This window comes from Lytechinus variegatus, chromosome 5 (assembly GCF_018143015.1).
Source record: "Lytechinus variegatus isolate NC3 chromosome 5, Lvar_3.0, whole genome shotgun sequence".
NCBI classification, from domain to species: Eukaryota; Metazoa; Echinodermata; class Echinoidea; order Temnopleuroida; family Toxopneustidae; genus Lytechinus; species Lytechinus variegatus.
This window is the reverse complement of record NC_054744.1, coordinates 35,232,553-35,248,028: the sequence shown is the minus strand read 5'-3', so window position 1 is coordinate 35,248,028 and position 15,476 is coordinate 35,232,553. Positions and strand designations below refer to the sequence as shown.

Here is a 15,476-nt window from a genome sequence, read left to right as displayed (position 1 = left end):
GAATCTGTAGAAAAAGGTGGGGGGAATAAGAAAAACAGAATAGTGAAAGCTTGAAAGAAATTTAGTCACGTAGAATGTAAATCTCACAGTGGCAATTTTGGTTATAACAATGGATCAGACAACTCATTTGTCGGAACATTTTCCCTGTAACTTTGTATAGTAATCAAAACAACGCTTCGACATAAATGTCTTCAATTAAACCAAGATATTATTATAAGTATAACTAAGGTATGGTGATAACAGCATTTTACTACTGTTGGAACTCTCTAACCTGTCTGATGTCAATCTTGCACGTGAAATCAAATATTATTGAAGTCTTATGTCAGTAAATTCTGATATTTTATTGAAAACATATGTACAATTCACAAAACTGTAATACAAAATAACAAGTATAGAAATCTGTACACCTCTTATATACAAGTCAAAAGTTATAAACAATAGGCACATATCCTTATAACGTACAGGTATTATAATTGCTATAATTGTGTTTTACAGTGGAAGTCAATGGTTTTAGTTTGAAGTTTGGAAAAATTGTCCCTGTATTATCCATACTCGCCTATTTTAGTGACCTTTTGCATTTAGTGAAGGTGGTGATGTTTTTTTTAAAGATTCATGATGCTTGATATGTCACCATGAACTAATGAATTCAGGATTTATCCAATGTGTTGTATGTTAGGCTTTCAAGAACACAGCTCAAAATACTCAAAGTAGCAAGGTTATGAGTCATTTTGAACTCATCTGCCCCCCCCCCAAACCACAACAATTCCCAATTGATTACAAGGTGGTCAGTGACATGGCCAGTCAACATTAGTCTGCAGGCACAGACCTTAGGTTTTCTCTATTCGCTGAGTGTATAATGTAGAGTCTGAAATAGTGAGACTAGATTCACTTTGTGTTGTAGCTGCGTGTACCTCAGACAGGGAGTATTCATTATAAACATAGTGGCCCGAATTCACAAAGGTGGTTTTGAAAACCCACGGTTGAGTCCATGGTTAATGCAGAATTCTTGTATAAATTACGCTTAATTTAGCACGTATCTGGCTCGATCGTGTATGAAAAATGGTCAAACTTTGATGCACGCTTTTGTCACAATGTGCCAAATTGACGCCTGTTACCATGGTTATCTACGCTATTTCATTCATGAGTCCACTGTTTGAAGAGTGGACTCATGAATAAATACAGTGGATTCATTAATAAAAGAGCGTATCTAACCATGGTAACAGGCGTAAAATTTGCGCACTGACAAAAGCGCACATCAGAATTTGAATTTCTGATACACGCACCATATACGCGCTAAATTAAGTGTAATTTATACAGAACATCCGCATAAACCATGGACTCAACCGTGGGTTTTCAAAACAATGTTTGTGAATTCGGGCCGTTATATTTGGTTAAAGTGTCAAATTTTAGTCTGTATGCAGACTAATTCAAGATCATTATTGCATGGGCTTGTTGGTCAACATTACAACTAATATCCAATCAGAATTGCCATTTGAAACTTGCACCTGATTTGTGATCTTTGTGTTGAGCTCTGCAGTATATCCGAGTGCTCTCGTGTTGGCATTTTTGTGCACTGTACTTATTCATGATTATCAGATATTTTAATGAATTCATGATGTAAATTTATGATCTTTTAAAAGAGAAATCCCTTAATTTTTTATATATTTCTTTTTCAAACATTTTTTAAAACAAAGCTACAAATCCGTTATGTTGCATAATTTATATTTCATATTTTGGAGGTGAATTATGAAACAATTACATATTTGTCTGAGAATAATAGTACTTCACGCCAGTTGCACAAGTGTATGGTGATGGAAATTTTTATATTTTATGTATAGCAATTATTTATCTACGCATTATGATTACTATAATCAAGTGATTTATTAAATACAGAATTTAAACTTAAGGTAATTTGTTTAACTTCCATTCTTTATGTGTTTTCAATGAAACTAATAATTACATGTACTTGATTTATGTAAATTCATCAATTCAGAAGATTATCCATGGATTTTTTTTCCCAATATTGCTGACATTTCCTTATGTCTGTTTTCCTAATGAGAGTTTCCTGATTATTTTCATGTGAACATATGAGTTCAGCTTAGGTTTCTCAAATAGAAAAAAAAATCTATTATTTGAAACTCGCTACTATTTGAATATTTAAAAAAAATCAGCAAATTCTTTTCAAAGTAATGATTTGAAACCATCCTGGGATGTTAGCACCAATTTTCATCTGTTCAAGAAGCTTTTGGAATTTCATAACCTTGTGCATTTATGCTTTTAACACAGGTTGGTAATGAATTCAAAATATTACTTGTAGCAAATGCCTCTATTTTAAAAGGTATTTCCTACATTGGTAAGCCATATGTATTGATCTACCTCATGATATAAAGGCTATTGCATACCAGAAGATAGAAGAGAAAAAACAAAAAAGCCATTTTAATTGTTTGGAAGGGGCACATCAAATGGTAGTCTCTCCATGTTATGTTAAAGCACGTCAACAAGAAGTACAATTTTTTTTCAATCAAATCAAAGCAGCATGTAACAGTTTTATTCCCAATAATTTTCAGAGATATTTAGAGCAAATGGATTCTTCTTTCCTTTGCAATCGATTCCAAGATTCTCTCAATCCTGCTTTGTACTTGACAACCAAGTTTTCCCGCTCTAAAGTTAATCTGCTCTCGCCTGACTCTAAGTCCGTGACTCGATCACCGGTTGCGATATATCGACCACCTGTTCGTAGCTTAGGGCAGGGGCATGAGTTGGTAACCCATAAGTACTCCCGATGGTTAAGTTGCATCTGGTTTTTGAAGCTCTCCTCGATGGCGACGTCGTATCGTGTTTCGCCATCGATGGTTGCCTGGCCGACGACTTCAAATAAGATTGCTGGAATTCAGATGAAATATTAAATGTTTTGTTATAATAATGAAAACAGTATAGGCCATTCATATTGTGCACATACCCACCTTGGATGCAATGAAAAATGGCATCAATAACAAACATCAATCGATAAATTCATACAAATCATACAGTTTCTAAAGTCAACTTCTCCTCAACTGATATAACTTGTAGGAGGACTTGACTTTAACCAAAGTGAAACATGAATAAACGATCTCAGGATTGTACATGTAGATGATAAATATATATATGTGTGTGTTTATGTGAGAAATTATACATGTACAACAGTTATTGGCAACTCTTGTATTTAAATATGTAGTGAAAGAAATGAATAAAGAGAATGGTGGTGTCTAGAATCTGTTTATCTGATGGTCAATCAGAATGGGGTCACCCTAGTCACTAACCCGTCTCTGTGGTCTAGTGGTTAAGGCACCGGCGTTCAAAGCTGGGGGCCCAAGTTCTATTACCGGCAGAGATATTTTTTCAGCATCACCAATTTTTCCAAAGGGTAGATAGCTTTGGGGAACCTTGATTGAAGCTATGCCTACAATAGTTCTCTTCATTTTTTTTCACAATATACATGTATATAAGAGAATCTAAAATTGAAACAAAATGTTTAAAATTGTCACTTGCTTCTGATATTAGAAATTAAGAATGTATGTACTCACCATAGGACCCTTTACAAAAGTGCACCGATCGACCTTTCACCCTTTTGCATTTACTGCATTTCTCTGAAAAAATGGGTATTGATTATTGAAAATATACAGGCATATCATTGAAGAAAAAAATTAATCATCATGATATGAAAGATTTGTTTATAGTAAGTTGTAAACAGGGTGTCATTGTCAACATTTTTTTTTTTGGGGGGGGTTCCTGGTAATTGTATGGTTTTATTGAAGACTACATTGTCAAAGCACATTGCATACAACTTGATTTCCATAGAAATGTTTTGAATATCTGTTAATGTTTGCTCGGCAGTTACGGTATTACCATTTCTCTCCCCCTCTCTTTCTCTTTTTTATCTTCAGGTATGCTGTGAATTACCCCAGAGGATTAGCTTTCATTAATCTTATTTATTCCTTTTTGTTGCATTTGTTTTTGAATGACTAAAGGATGTATACAAATTTTTACCAAACTTACCTTGATAAAACAAAAATCTAGGCATTCATGACTGTATTGATAGATTTCTCACCTTTTCGAGTATTATTGTTTTTGTTCTTTCTTTTAGTCTTTTTATCAGAACTCTTTAATGCCGGCCTTTTCTCGTTGCCTGCTGGCGATGAGGCGGGCGGAATGGATTCTTCACGTTCAGGGAGTTGCTTCTTATTTGTTGATTCTGATCATATAGTTGTTGAAAGAAAGAATATGACAGTAAGAATATAATTAAAGTAAAATGGAAATAAGAATATGGTATGGATGATGAGATTTTGTAATCAAGGTTATTGAAAATGCTCAGAACATACATGGGATGTGTTAAAGTTCTGCATAACGTATGAACTATTTTGATATAATTGCAAGCCAAATTGCAAGCAAAATGTGTTTCTCCATCACACACAGAGGCTGAACAATTAATTGTAAAGATGTTAGTATTGCTAGTAAAACATAGTTTAGAACAAAGTTTTTCACCTTAATGTTGAAATTATTTGGCAAACAGTCATAGTTTAACGATGTATCATGAAAAACTTTAGGCTGTCATTTTAGCTTTTTGTAATAAAACTTCACAAAAGTTATCCGTAAATATATCAGCCCTTGAATGTGAATAGTTGGAATTTATTATGAAATTGTAAATTTGAAAAGTGACTAGAAAGACTGTTTCATTTTCCAAATGGGCTCTCTCATGAATAATTTGTGAACATGTTTAGGGATATGAAAGAAGTTTTGATTCTCCTTCACATGAATGAATGAAAAATAAAATAGTGGAACGAATAATCAAACAAATTAAAAAAACTATCTGAATGAATAACAAAGTTAATTTAAGTGAGTAGAGAGAAAGGATAAAAGCAACAATATTAGTAACTAATTGGAAAAAGGAAATTGATGAATAAATCACTTCCATCCTAACTTTACTTATGTACAGTCCTGAGATGAAACATACCAATTGTACCAAATTTCTTCTTTTCTGGTGTTCCTTTTAATACTTCTGGTAAGAATGGAAGCATCTGTATCTCATTGTTATAGTTGATACTATGTACTTCATTATCTTTAGTCTTGGGTGGGAGCCAATACTCATACTCCACACCTGGGTTGCGCTCACGAAATATGATCTGTAATGTAATAAAAATGAAATATAAAAGCCTACAGTGATTTAACTAGATTAAAAAACTAAAAATATTTATAATTTTACATATACATAATAAAAAAAGCCGAAAGCATTAAAAATGCCTTCTACTGATTGTAATTTACTCCTGAGTTAGTTTCTAACCATGAAATATTCAAAGAAAACATAAAATTAAAGAATCAAATAGGAGAGGCGTGTACCTTCACATCTCATATAAAAGAACAGAGTTGGCAACTTGTTTTGGTGTACAGAAAATAATAAAAAGATATGCAGGGTAATTTCTTTAAGTATAAGAAACTACCATTTCAATTTATACAAATCTGTGATGAAACTTAATCAATACATCATCATCAATAGTCTCAATCAAAGACATATATAATAAGGCAGAATCCTTCAAAATGTGAACAGATTGCAACATTGTTGAATTTATAGAAAAAATGTAAATTTATCACAATGACAATTTATATAATATTAATTACAAACATTGAATTGGTAGTATTAATCGTTTGTTTTATTATGAATGTGTACAATAATAATGATGATAATAATAATAATGTTTTATTTACCCAGGGTAGCTATATACTTCAGTTAGGAAACTGCTCCTTTAACCGGCCCTGCATAACATAATATGTTATTATTGCCCTTCTCCAATGAACAAAGTCTAAAGTAGTTACCTACCATAAGATTTAATGAACTATTAAGAGGTCCATCAGCTATCACATTTTCCAATCCATCATTCTTTCTATCATAGAATATAGATGTACCAGCTGCTTCATAGCTTCCAGGCCAGCTAATGGTCCAATCCCCATTCAAAATGAAATTATTGGACTCGTCCTTTATGGCTGTGAAGATAAAGAAAACAAACTTAATTTGAATGTTTTTAACTTTAAAATTTACATAATTATATTGATTATGGGAGTCCTTTTTTTTAAAATAATATCCATTTGAATATATTTTAATTTCAAGATTATGCAAACAATAGTGACTGATTAAATTCATACAAATATCATTTTAGAGAACATTATTATTAGTTTTTTGGATGGCATTTTTTGATATTTGTGTTGAAACAAAGGGTATTCTATTATTTGATAGTCAAATGTATAAATTTTTTCTTCTGATCGATTGTAACATACGATTCTCGATATGATGTTTCCAATTGCTAAAACTACAAGCCACGTAGAAATTCATTGAATAAGATTGTGCTTGTAAATCCAAAATTATATTATCAAATTTGTGACTGGTAACATGGTCATTATCTACTCGTATTGGAGTGATATTCTTCTCTTAATTCATTCTCATTGATTATACAATAAAAAGATAAAAGCAATATACATTCATGAAGCCCACCATATGATACTCTTCTGCAACATAATTTGAAGGGTTTATCTTGTTGGGTTAATTGTAAGCATTAGTCTGATTCAGTGGCGTACCTGGGATTTTCCACAGGGGGGGGGGCAAAACCGGTCGAAAAATTTGACAAGCAAAAAAAAAAAAAAAAAGATCTTCAGGCTTGACAGGGGGGGGGGGCAAAATAGGTATTCAACTCGTCAGGGGGGGCAGAGATATGTGTTTTGTATGGGTTGTGACTCGTCAGGGGGGCAGTCCCCCCCCCCCCCCCGTAGGTATGCTAGTGGTCTGATTAAGCTACAGTCATACCAAACAAACTGACTCTAAAGTGACCAATGATATATCATTGGTAATATTTGGTTGACATGGAGTCGCATTCACTGATGTGACTGGTATTATGGGTGGGATCATTCTTGTCCTATACTTCTTAAAATCTTACCTATATAATTGAGTCCACTTTTATCATTGATCCTGATGTTGGTAGCTCCAGCTGGTATTGACCCAATCTTACTATACCTGTAATAACCTGGTAAAATAGATTAAGAATACAGGAATTATAATCAATATTCAATCCTTTACAGTTTAAATCAATCTTGCATTTTTTTTTTACAAAAATCTTATGCTTCTTGTCTTCCGAGTAACATTTAGAGAGCATGACTCCACATTACACTTGAATTGTTGCTTGAGCTCCACTATAAGCTTTAGTAATATGAATTGCGGCCTAATAGATTTTATTATTGAATTCAAATACATATTTTCGAATTTGAGATTGACCTTGTTAGTTCATGAAACATCACTTTTCTTTAAATCAGTTCTGCATTTCATTTTATATTTTTCTGTTTGTCAGTTGACGGTAACAATCATCCAAAAGTGAATTATGATCAAAATCATCAAATCTTATTTGTACTACAATTTCGAATATTTTTTCTCCAATAAAATAAAACAAAGTTAACATACATACCTTTTACTGGATATTCATCTGTATATACATTTCTAACATATCCGCATGTCTCGTTGAGCCCTCCACAAACACCACATGAATCCTTGGTCAGATTGGAATATAATACTCCGTCACATCCAACTTTCTAAAAATATAGAGACAAAAATAAATCAAGAACAGATTCTCCAAAAAACATTATGTTGGGCCACAATAATTATACCTGTCATATTTTTCTTCATAGAATGCACTTTTTTTTTCTTTGAGGGGCATTATTTGTCCAAGTAGTCTGTTCTTGTTATCTGTTTTCTGTTTTTGACATTTATCCAATCACAAATTAATCTCTTTTTATATAACAGGTGAGTTCATGAGTTGGTTTGTAAATATAATTTGGGGCTATTTTAGAAGCTCTGGGTAAGACTCAAAGAACTCTCTCTGGTAACCATGAAATATTCATTTAGGCCCTATTTATATCTCGCTTATCTAGGTATGCAGACACCTTTTTTTTATAATTGTTCTTATGTGCTCTAATGCAATTCTATATTTTCATCAACTTACATTACATTTTCCATTGATACACATATCCCGATCCTCAAATCGGCAACGCGTTCCATCCAGTACTCTTCCAAATGTATACATGTAGGCTCCATCGGATGTATGACATACTAACTCACATTCCTCTTGAGCTGTAGCAAAATTAGATATGAAGATAAACATTGTCTAGTTGAGGTACACTTTCATAATGTTTGTAATCAACGTGCTTGGCAGGGTACAACAAAAAAGCATTTCATAAATTTTTACCATGTTTATGAACTGGTGGTTAAAAAAACATACGTTTTACATGCATTAACTTATCCAACAATATTGGTAGATTCATTTTTTACCAACCTATAATATGGTAAACAAAACTAAGATTGCAAAGAATGAGTCTACATATACTCTCATCATGCTCATTGCCTCTGATCCTGTAATCCTTTTTCAGTATATAGGTCTATATTTTTTAATAAATAGATGCATTCTTATTTTGTTTCATGCTGAGCGTGTTTACAAATATAGATTCATCACCACCATGTAAGTTAGTACTGGATAGGTTTTATCTCAGGTGAAAGCATCAAAGTTCTTTGAGCAGATAGGTCCTTGATGTACATGATATGTAATTAGTATTGAATGGGTTTTCCTGGAGTGTGAATCAGAGCACGTTAGGTGATTGTCGACAAATCCATGGAGAACTCCTGTTTGCGTCATCTTGCCATTTTTATCTTTTCTAATCACAATGATCAGGTCAAATTGGCAAACATCTCACCTGAATATAATATATCCAGTTGCCATGATTGTTTCTCGTGCTTCCTTATAGTCAGAATCAAGGGAAAGGGGAAGGTCACAAGACCAGATGATTAAGAATCTCGAATTCGTTCTTTCCCCCTTCTATTCCCTCTGATAAAGTGTACTCAAATAAGATTTCCAAAAGAGTATAGGAGCATGTTAAGTGGCTCATGATTTGGATTATTTGTTTAAGTGTGATATTTGTATCGTTTTGCATTGTTTTGTTTTTGGCCCAATTTCTCGAAGGAACGTTGTAATGAAACGTACATGAACGCAGATAGACCTGTCATTATCGGTCAGTATAACGGTCAAATGTTAGCGTGAGAGGGTCGAAAAGCACACATTAGTTAAAGAAAGGGTGACGAATGAGATGCAATGACTAAAATTATATGGAAATTGCAGATTTATCTCGTACTCTTTATCATTTTCCTTTGTGTCTTCTCTTCACAGAAAAATGTTGATTTGAATCAAAAGAGAAAAATCAGACAAGCACAATGCTGAACATTTCATCAAAATCGGATGTGAAATAAGAAAGTTATGACATTTCAAAGTTTCGCTTATTTTTAACAAAATAGTTACATGAAATAGCCAGTTTCATCCAAATCAGAGAGTCGATGATGTCACTCACTCACTATTTCTTTTGTTTTTTTATTGTTTGAATTATACAATATTTCAATTTTTACGAATTTGACGATTAGGACATCCTTGCCTGAAGCACAAAATGTTAAAATAATGGAATTCTACGTGTTCAGGGAGGAATGAAACTTCATTTCACATGACAATGACGAGAAAATAAAAATATTTCATATTTCATATAATAAAATACAAAAGAAATAGTGAGTGAGTGATGTCATCAGTTCCTCATTTGCGTACCGACCGAGATGTGCATATAACTGCATGTTTTGTGAAATGAAGCGAAACTTTAAAATGCCATAACTTTCTTATTTTACATCCGTTTTGATGAAATTTTCAGTGTTATGCTTGTTGAATTTTTCTCTTTTTATTCAAGTCAAGTTTTTGTTGGGGTAGACTTGTCCTTTAATATTTCGACATATTATAATACCCAATTACCCCTTTCCCCTCCGATCCACCGGTAGAGGTATTCACTTCATTTTGAAAGGTTTGTGTAGTCGCTTGTTTAATACGCACCGTCTAAAAACATTTTTACATTCTTGATGGATTGCCGCTGTGCACTCCTCTAAAATGAAATAAAATGCTCATGAGAATTTAACACAAAATGGATTAACCTACTTCCAAACATGGCCAAATTATTTCTTTCCCTTTTAACTTAGCTGCATTCTTATGTTTCTATTTTTCTGCAGGAGCGAGGACATGAAATCCAGGCCATACGAATGGTCTTTTCCATTACGTGACATTTTGCATTTTAATCATTCATTGCTTGAAAACAAATTTAAAGGCAAAAAAGCAACTGAAACGGAATTAGGTCTAATATCTTCTCCTGTCAAAGGCAATTCTGAAAACGAAAGACAGCCTCTTACTAGCAGTAGAAAGGCTAACATAAAATGTCACAATATTCATGAGATACTTTCAGTTTCAATTGTAAATTCTCGGCAGTCCTGTCATTTCTAGATTTGTTTACACAATGATCATTTGGATGTTTGAAATTAGATTTCTGATACAGAAAAACGGTGTTATTTTAAATGATAGCAGACATCCGTAGAAATCCGACACTTCATGTGATTGAAAGTGGGCTAATGCTTTGAGTCATATTACGGCGTTGCGTCTGTGGCCATGGAAACAGATAGGTTGCCGTTCCCCCAAAATAATAAAAAATAATATATTTCTTAAGCAAAAACCTAAATAAAAGTTGTTAACGTTGCTATTTCATATATTACGACTGGGTGTGTTGTTGCAGGGAATGTTTTCCATCTTTGTTGATGTTGTTTATGTTTGTTTAATTTGTTCATTTCTTGATTTGGGAATGTTTATTTCAACTTGCGGGGATGTCTTCTTCTTCCTCGTCTCCGACTCATGTATTTTGTGTTTAACAGGCAGTCGGTATACTCGTTTTGTAGATCACTGAAGTTTTGAAGGGTACGTAAGACGGCCTGGTGTGGGCCATGTACATGATGTATGGACCCTTTCGTGGCTTGAATCCCGATTATGCACATCATAGAGAAACGGTGGGCCTTAGATCTTAGAAGTAGACATCGTTTCACACGTCATAGTCAAGTTGTCAGTCATTGACAGTTACCGACGTATAAATGCATATCGAACCCGTTCGGTCATCTCACGATTTTTTTTCCTATATATGCTTTACAAAATTTGAAATTCGAGGCAGACATCCCCCCTACCGCCTCTCCTGAAACCAGCAAATGGAAATTTGTCAGTCTGCCAAATTGGATCACGGTCATGGGCGGGTCCAGAGGAGACTGATGACATTGGGTTTTTGTTAGGTATAGGAATATAGCACCCCCACCCAATACAAGTTATGACTATTGTTAGAAATTTTCCAGAGATGATGCCATTGATCAGTCTAGAACATATTTCATGACGTTTTGTATTTTGTTATCCTGTGAAATAATATATTTCATAAAGTATGAATTTGTACACTTACAATTGTATACTGGTAGCCATTCTCTGATTATATTCCCTTGAATATCACGTTGGTTGAAGACAGCACATTGAGCCGATCTGTAGTCAAGATGATGGTGGGGACAGTCCTAGAAAATTGAGGGTTTGATACACACACAAAAAAAAATCAATAAATACCGAATGTTGATCATTCTGTTTAAATGTCTCAGTTTTGATATCGAAGGTGATTCATTCTCATAAATTCTTTAATCCTTTAATTTGAAAAAAAAATTGTGATCGAGTTTTAATGATAAAATTTCTCTTGAAAGAAAAATAAAGAGTTCATTTTTAATTTAGAAGATATGGATTTCAAATCTGATTTTTAAATTAATATAGTCGCTTATTACAATCCATTGGAGTTATAACGATAATTGACAGAAAAAAATTAAGAATTTGAAACAAAGGATAATCAAATCCCTTCAGTAAATTATTTTTATAAAAATGTAAATACTGATCCTTACCCGAGATTCGTCTCTGTTTAAATGAAACATTTTGTTAGGGACTGTGGATATACATGTATAGGCCTAACACTATTGTGAGCTAGCAAAATATAAATATATTTTATCAATATTAATAATTGTGGCATGCAGAATGTAAAATAGTCCGGATATTAAAAAAAAAATTCATGGACATTTTGGACGAAGATGAATTTTACAATGATTCTATTTAAAAATATATTTTTGTGGGATGTTCCGACCCCCCCCCCCCCCCGAGAGAGAAAGGGCAGAAAATTACATTATATCCTTCCATTACCCAGCGAGCAATGTTGACAATTTTCAATGCTGAATTATTGAACTTAAAATTTGATTTTATAATGATACCAGATGCTGCAATTTGTGGTATCACATTAAAGCTTGCATGAATGTTGTATTCGTGACAGATGTTTGCAAGCTGAATGCAATATATCTAGCAGTCAAGGTCTGGAGCCGCAGTCAAGGGCAGACTAATAATGAATGAAGTATTGACAGAGTTTAGTACCTTGATATTACACGTTTGACAAGTATAGATGGGATATAGTATACCTTTATATTACACGTTCGATACTTTCTCCTGTCTCCTGGGCAGGTCAGAGCTCCTGTCATATACCTCATCGGAATCCTGATCAAGAAAATTAAGAGATGGAATTGTATCAAACATCAGAAACTTCACAACTTGCTTATCTGAAAGTATCTAGAAAGGCAGTGCTGCTGACTTTGACAATATACAGTTATACCCATTTTCTTTCCACTATTAAAAAAAGAAAATGCAGTAGATGACTAAAAATATATTGTTTAATCTTGTAACATCGTTCCGTGCAACATCTGCAAGCCTTGCTGTTTTGAACATGCTCAAAACTTTGTTGTTTGCACAGACCAATGCGACGGGGCCTATAACAGTTTATATACATGGATCGGGATATTAGTTAAATTCTTTTTTTTTTATTTGAGTTCTTCGTCACGGCAGGGAATTATCCCTGTTTGTATTAATAATTAGTTCTATAATTGTCTGGTAATTTTCTTGCAAGGAAGTGCCAGTGCAGGATCTGCTTGTTCTATGATGGCACTTTGGCGAAAGAAATAATCGGCGCGTAATAACCTCATAGTCAGATAGTCATAACGGTGAACATGATTACACCTTCTCGAGAAGTGGTGAGAGTTTCTAACCAAACCAAACCAGTGGCCCGTTTCATAAAGGACTTGCAACATTACTGTTGTACCTTTGCCATTATGGCAACTACCATGGAAATATTGATTCTGATTGGCTGCTGAGCCCTGTTACCATGGCAGTTGCCATTATTGCAAAGTCAGAACAGTTGCAAGTCCTTTATGAAATGGGCCCCCAGGTAATCTATTTTGGATCTTGGGGGTACCCTTCCTTTTCCTTTCATAAGGGAATGACATAAAACATACAATCGCTTGAAAGTTTCCTGATTTTTGCTCAAGATTTCTTTAAATAAACCCCCACTTTCGATTCCTGTTGATGATTGTCCCATCAGACAAGAGCAGAATACATGGGGAAGGGGGAAAGCCAAGACTTTTCAGTGACGATAGCCTTGATCATGTTGATGGAAGTATTTGAAATGTTTTCACTTCAGATAGGGGAGTGATTCGAAATCACTTCCTATTAATTTTAAGTCTGTATTACTCATTAATCCTTGAATCTCCTATGGTATCCGACAAAGTATGTTACCTAACCGGTTTGATTGATTGCTCTTGATATTGTGCGTGTATGTGAAAATGTCCTGTAGGGAGATCATGCAAATATTTGTTGGAATGTGAATTTAATATGGTCCCCCAGGTAAATAATTTTACTCTCTACATTCTAGGATGCACCTGTCGGCGCTCTATATTACGTTAGCAATTGAAAAAATGAAACTGATATACATTGAATTGAAAGCAGTAACATTGCATGGATGACTGAAATGTTGCAGTCAGTATGAGTGGAATAGCTGTGTGCCTGTTGTAAAAAAAATAACAAGAACGTGGGCATGATCACGTTACTCGATAAAGAAGTTCATGTGAACGATGATGATGATGACGATGATGATGATGATGACGATGATGATGATGATGATGATGATGATGATGATGATGATGATGATGATGATGATGACGATATTGATGATGATGATAATGACGATGTTGATGATGATGATAATGATGATGATGATGTTGACAATGATGAAGATGATGATGATGGTGGTGGTGTTGGTTGTGATGAAAATGAATAAATAAATAAATGAATAAACAAATAAATAAATAAATAAATAAATAAATAAATAAAAAACAATGAAAAATAAGTTTCATGACCAAGATGAAAAACACGAAACGAAAGAAAGTAAAGTGTGACATATAATATTTTCTGGATATTATGTCACAATATATCAGAAAATAATCTTTTTTTTTTTAATAAGAGAATTTGCTTTAATAATAACGTCATGTTTTGCCCCCACAAAATTTGTGGTCATTAGGGCCTAGTTCCAATATGCTGCAATGAACTTACCTACTCATACAATGTCTGGTCTTAAACTGTGCTCCACCGCCACACGTTCTCGAACACGCTGACCATCCACTCCATGATGACCACACGCTGGTCAATGATGCCCGTCGTACACGATGTCGCCAGTCAATAAGCGATCTCGATGCACTTCTTACGTCAATCTTATCCACCTGAAGAGAGCATCATAAAAAAATCAGTTTATCGTGATTGAAAAGTTTATTTGCTTTCCAACAAAAATACAATAACACACTTTGAAAAAAATAATGTTATCTACAGAAGTCCCCATAAAATTATGCGTTTAAAGGCCAAGTCCACCCGACAACAACTTGATTTTTTAGCTAACAGAGAAAATCAAACAATGGCACTGAAAAGTTTTGAAACATTCATTTTTGTTCAATTATAAGCTAAAAAAAATCCTGGTCGGTACGAAAAATGGGTGAACTGAAGAGGTTACACACTATTTATTTCATATTTACGTAAAATCTAACTGAATGTTAGTCTACATTATTTGATCCTAAAGAGGATCCCAACCAGCATAACAATACAATAAATCATGACCAAGGTGAGATTACTTGAACAAAACAGACGCGTCAAACCATTTTTTTACTTTGTATACTAAGAGGTCAAAATTAAATAGTTGATGTTCATGTACAAAAAAATGCAGAAAAATTATTGAGCGGGTGACGTCATTGGTACCCCATTTTGCTTACCGCCGATGATGTGCATATCGGTGTTTTGTTTTGTTTTTAACTTGAAATATATCTCTCGTGCTAAAATCCAATTTTGATGATATTTTCATTCAATATAATTCTTATCTCACCTTGTACCATTTTATTCAAATCAATTTTGTTGAAGTATGGACTTGACTTTTTGCCTTCTCGAATATGAATTAGAACACGAATTTAATTGGAATACTTTCCATCTCAACGCTTATATTGAGAGCTAACTGTTTGGATGTCAACCATGTACTTTATATAACAGCCCCACGTAACCACGGTAACTAAAACTAAACCAGATACACATTCCGATAATTCTAGTTAATGTTTCAAATCTTTTATACAAATCACATTGCTTGAATTTTATGCATAATGACAAACGCGCCAATAAAAGCTGATGTAGAAA

General features: G+C 33.7%; 1 protein-coding gene across 3 annotated transcripts in view; it reads right to left on the bottom strand.

Annotated features, from left to right (window-relative positions):
- Window positions 1–1,705: 1,705 nt before the first annotated feature.
- Window positions 1,706–15,476, bottom strand: part of LOC121416013 (ADAMTS-like protein 5) — a 43,962-nt gene continuing 30,191 nt past the window's right edge. For all 3 annotated transcript variants that reach the window (XM_041609443.1, XM_041609442.1, XM_041609441.1), the window contains exons 3-13: window positions 14,358–14,524; window positions 12,398–12,473; window positions 11,359–11,464; window positions 8,016–8,143; window positions 7,482–7,605; window positions 6,960–7,046; window positions 5,852–6,015; window positions 4,991–5,159; window positions 4,088–4,231; window positions 3,564–3,626; window positions 1,706–2,883 (exon numbers count right to left, since the gene is read on the bottom strand). In XM_041609443.1, the coding sequence (XP_041465377.1) occupies window positions 2,564–2,883; window positions 3,564–3,626; window positions 4,088–4,231; window positions 4,991–5,159; window positions 5,852–6,015; window positions 6,960–7,046; window positions 7,482–7,605; window positions 8,016–8,143; window positions 11,359–11,464; window positions 12,398–12,473; window positions 14,358–14,524 (1,548 nt within the window). In that variant the 3' untranslated portion in view covers window positions 1,706–2,563. The remainder of the gene's footprint in view (window positions 2,884–3,563; window positions 3,627–4,087; window positions 4,232–4,990; window positions 5,160–5,851; window positions 6,016–6,959; window positions 7,047–7,481; window positions 7,606–8,015; window positions 8,144–11,358; window positions 11,465–12,397; window positions 12,474–14,357; window positions 14,525–15,476) is intronic.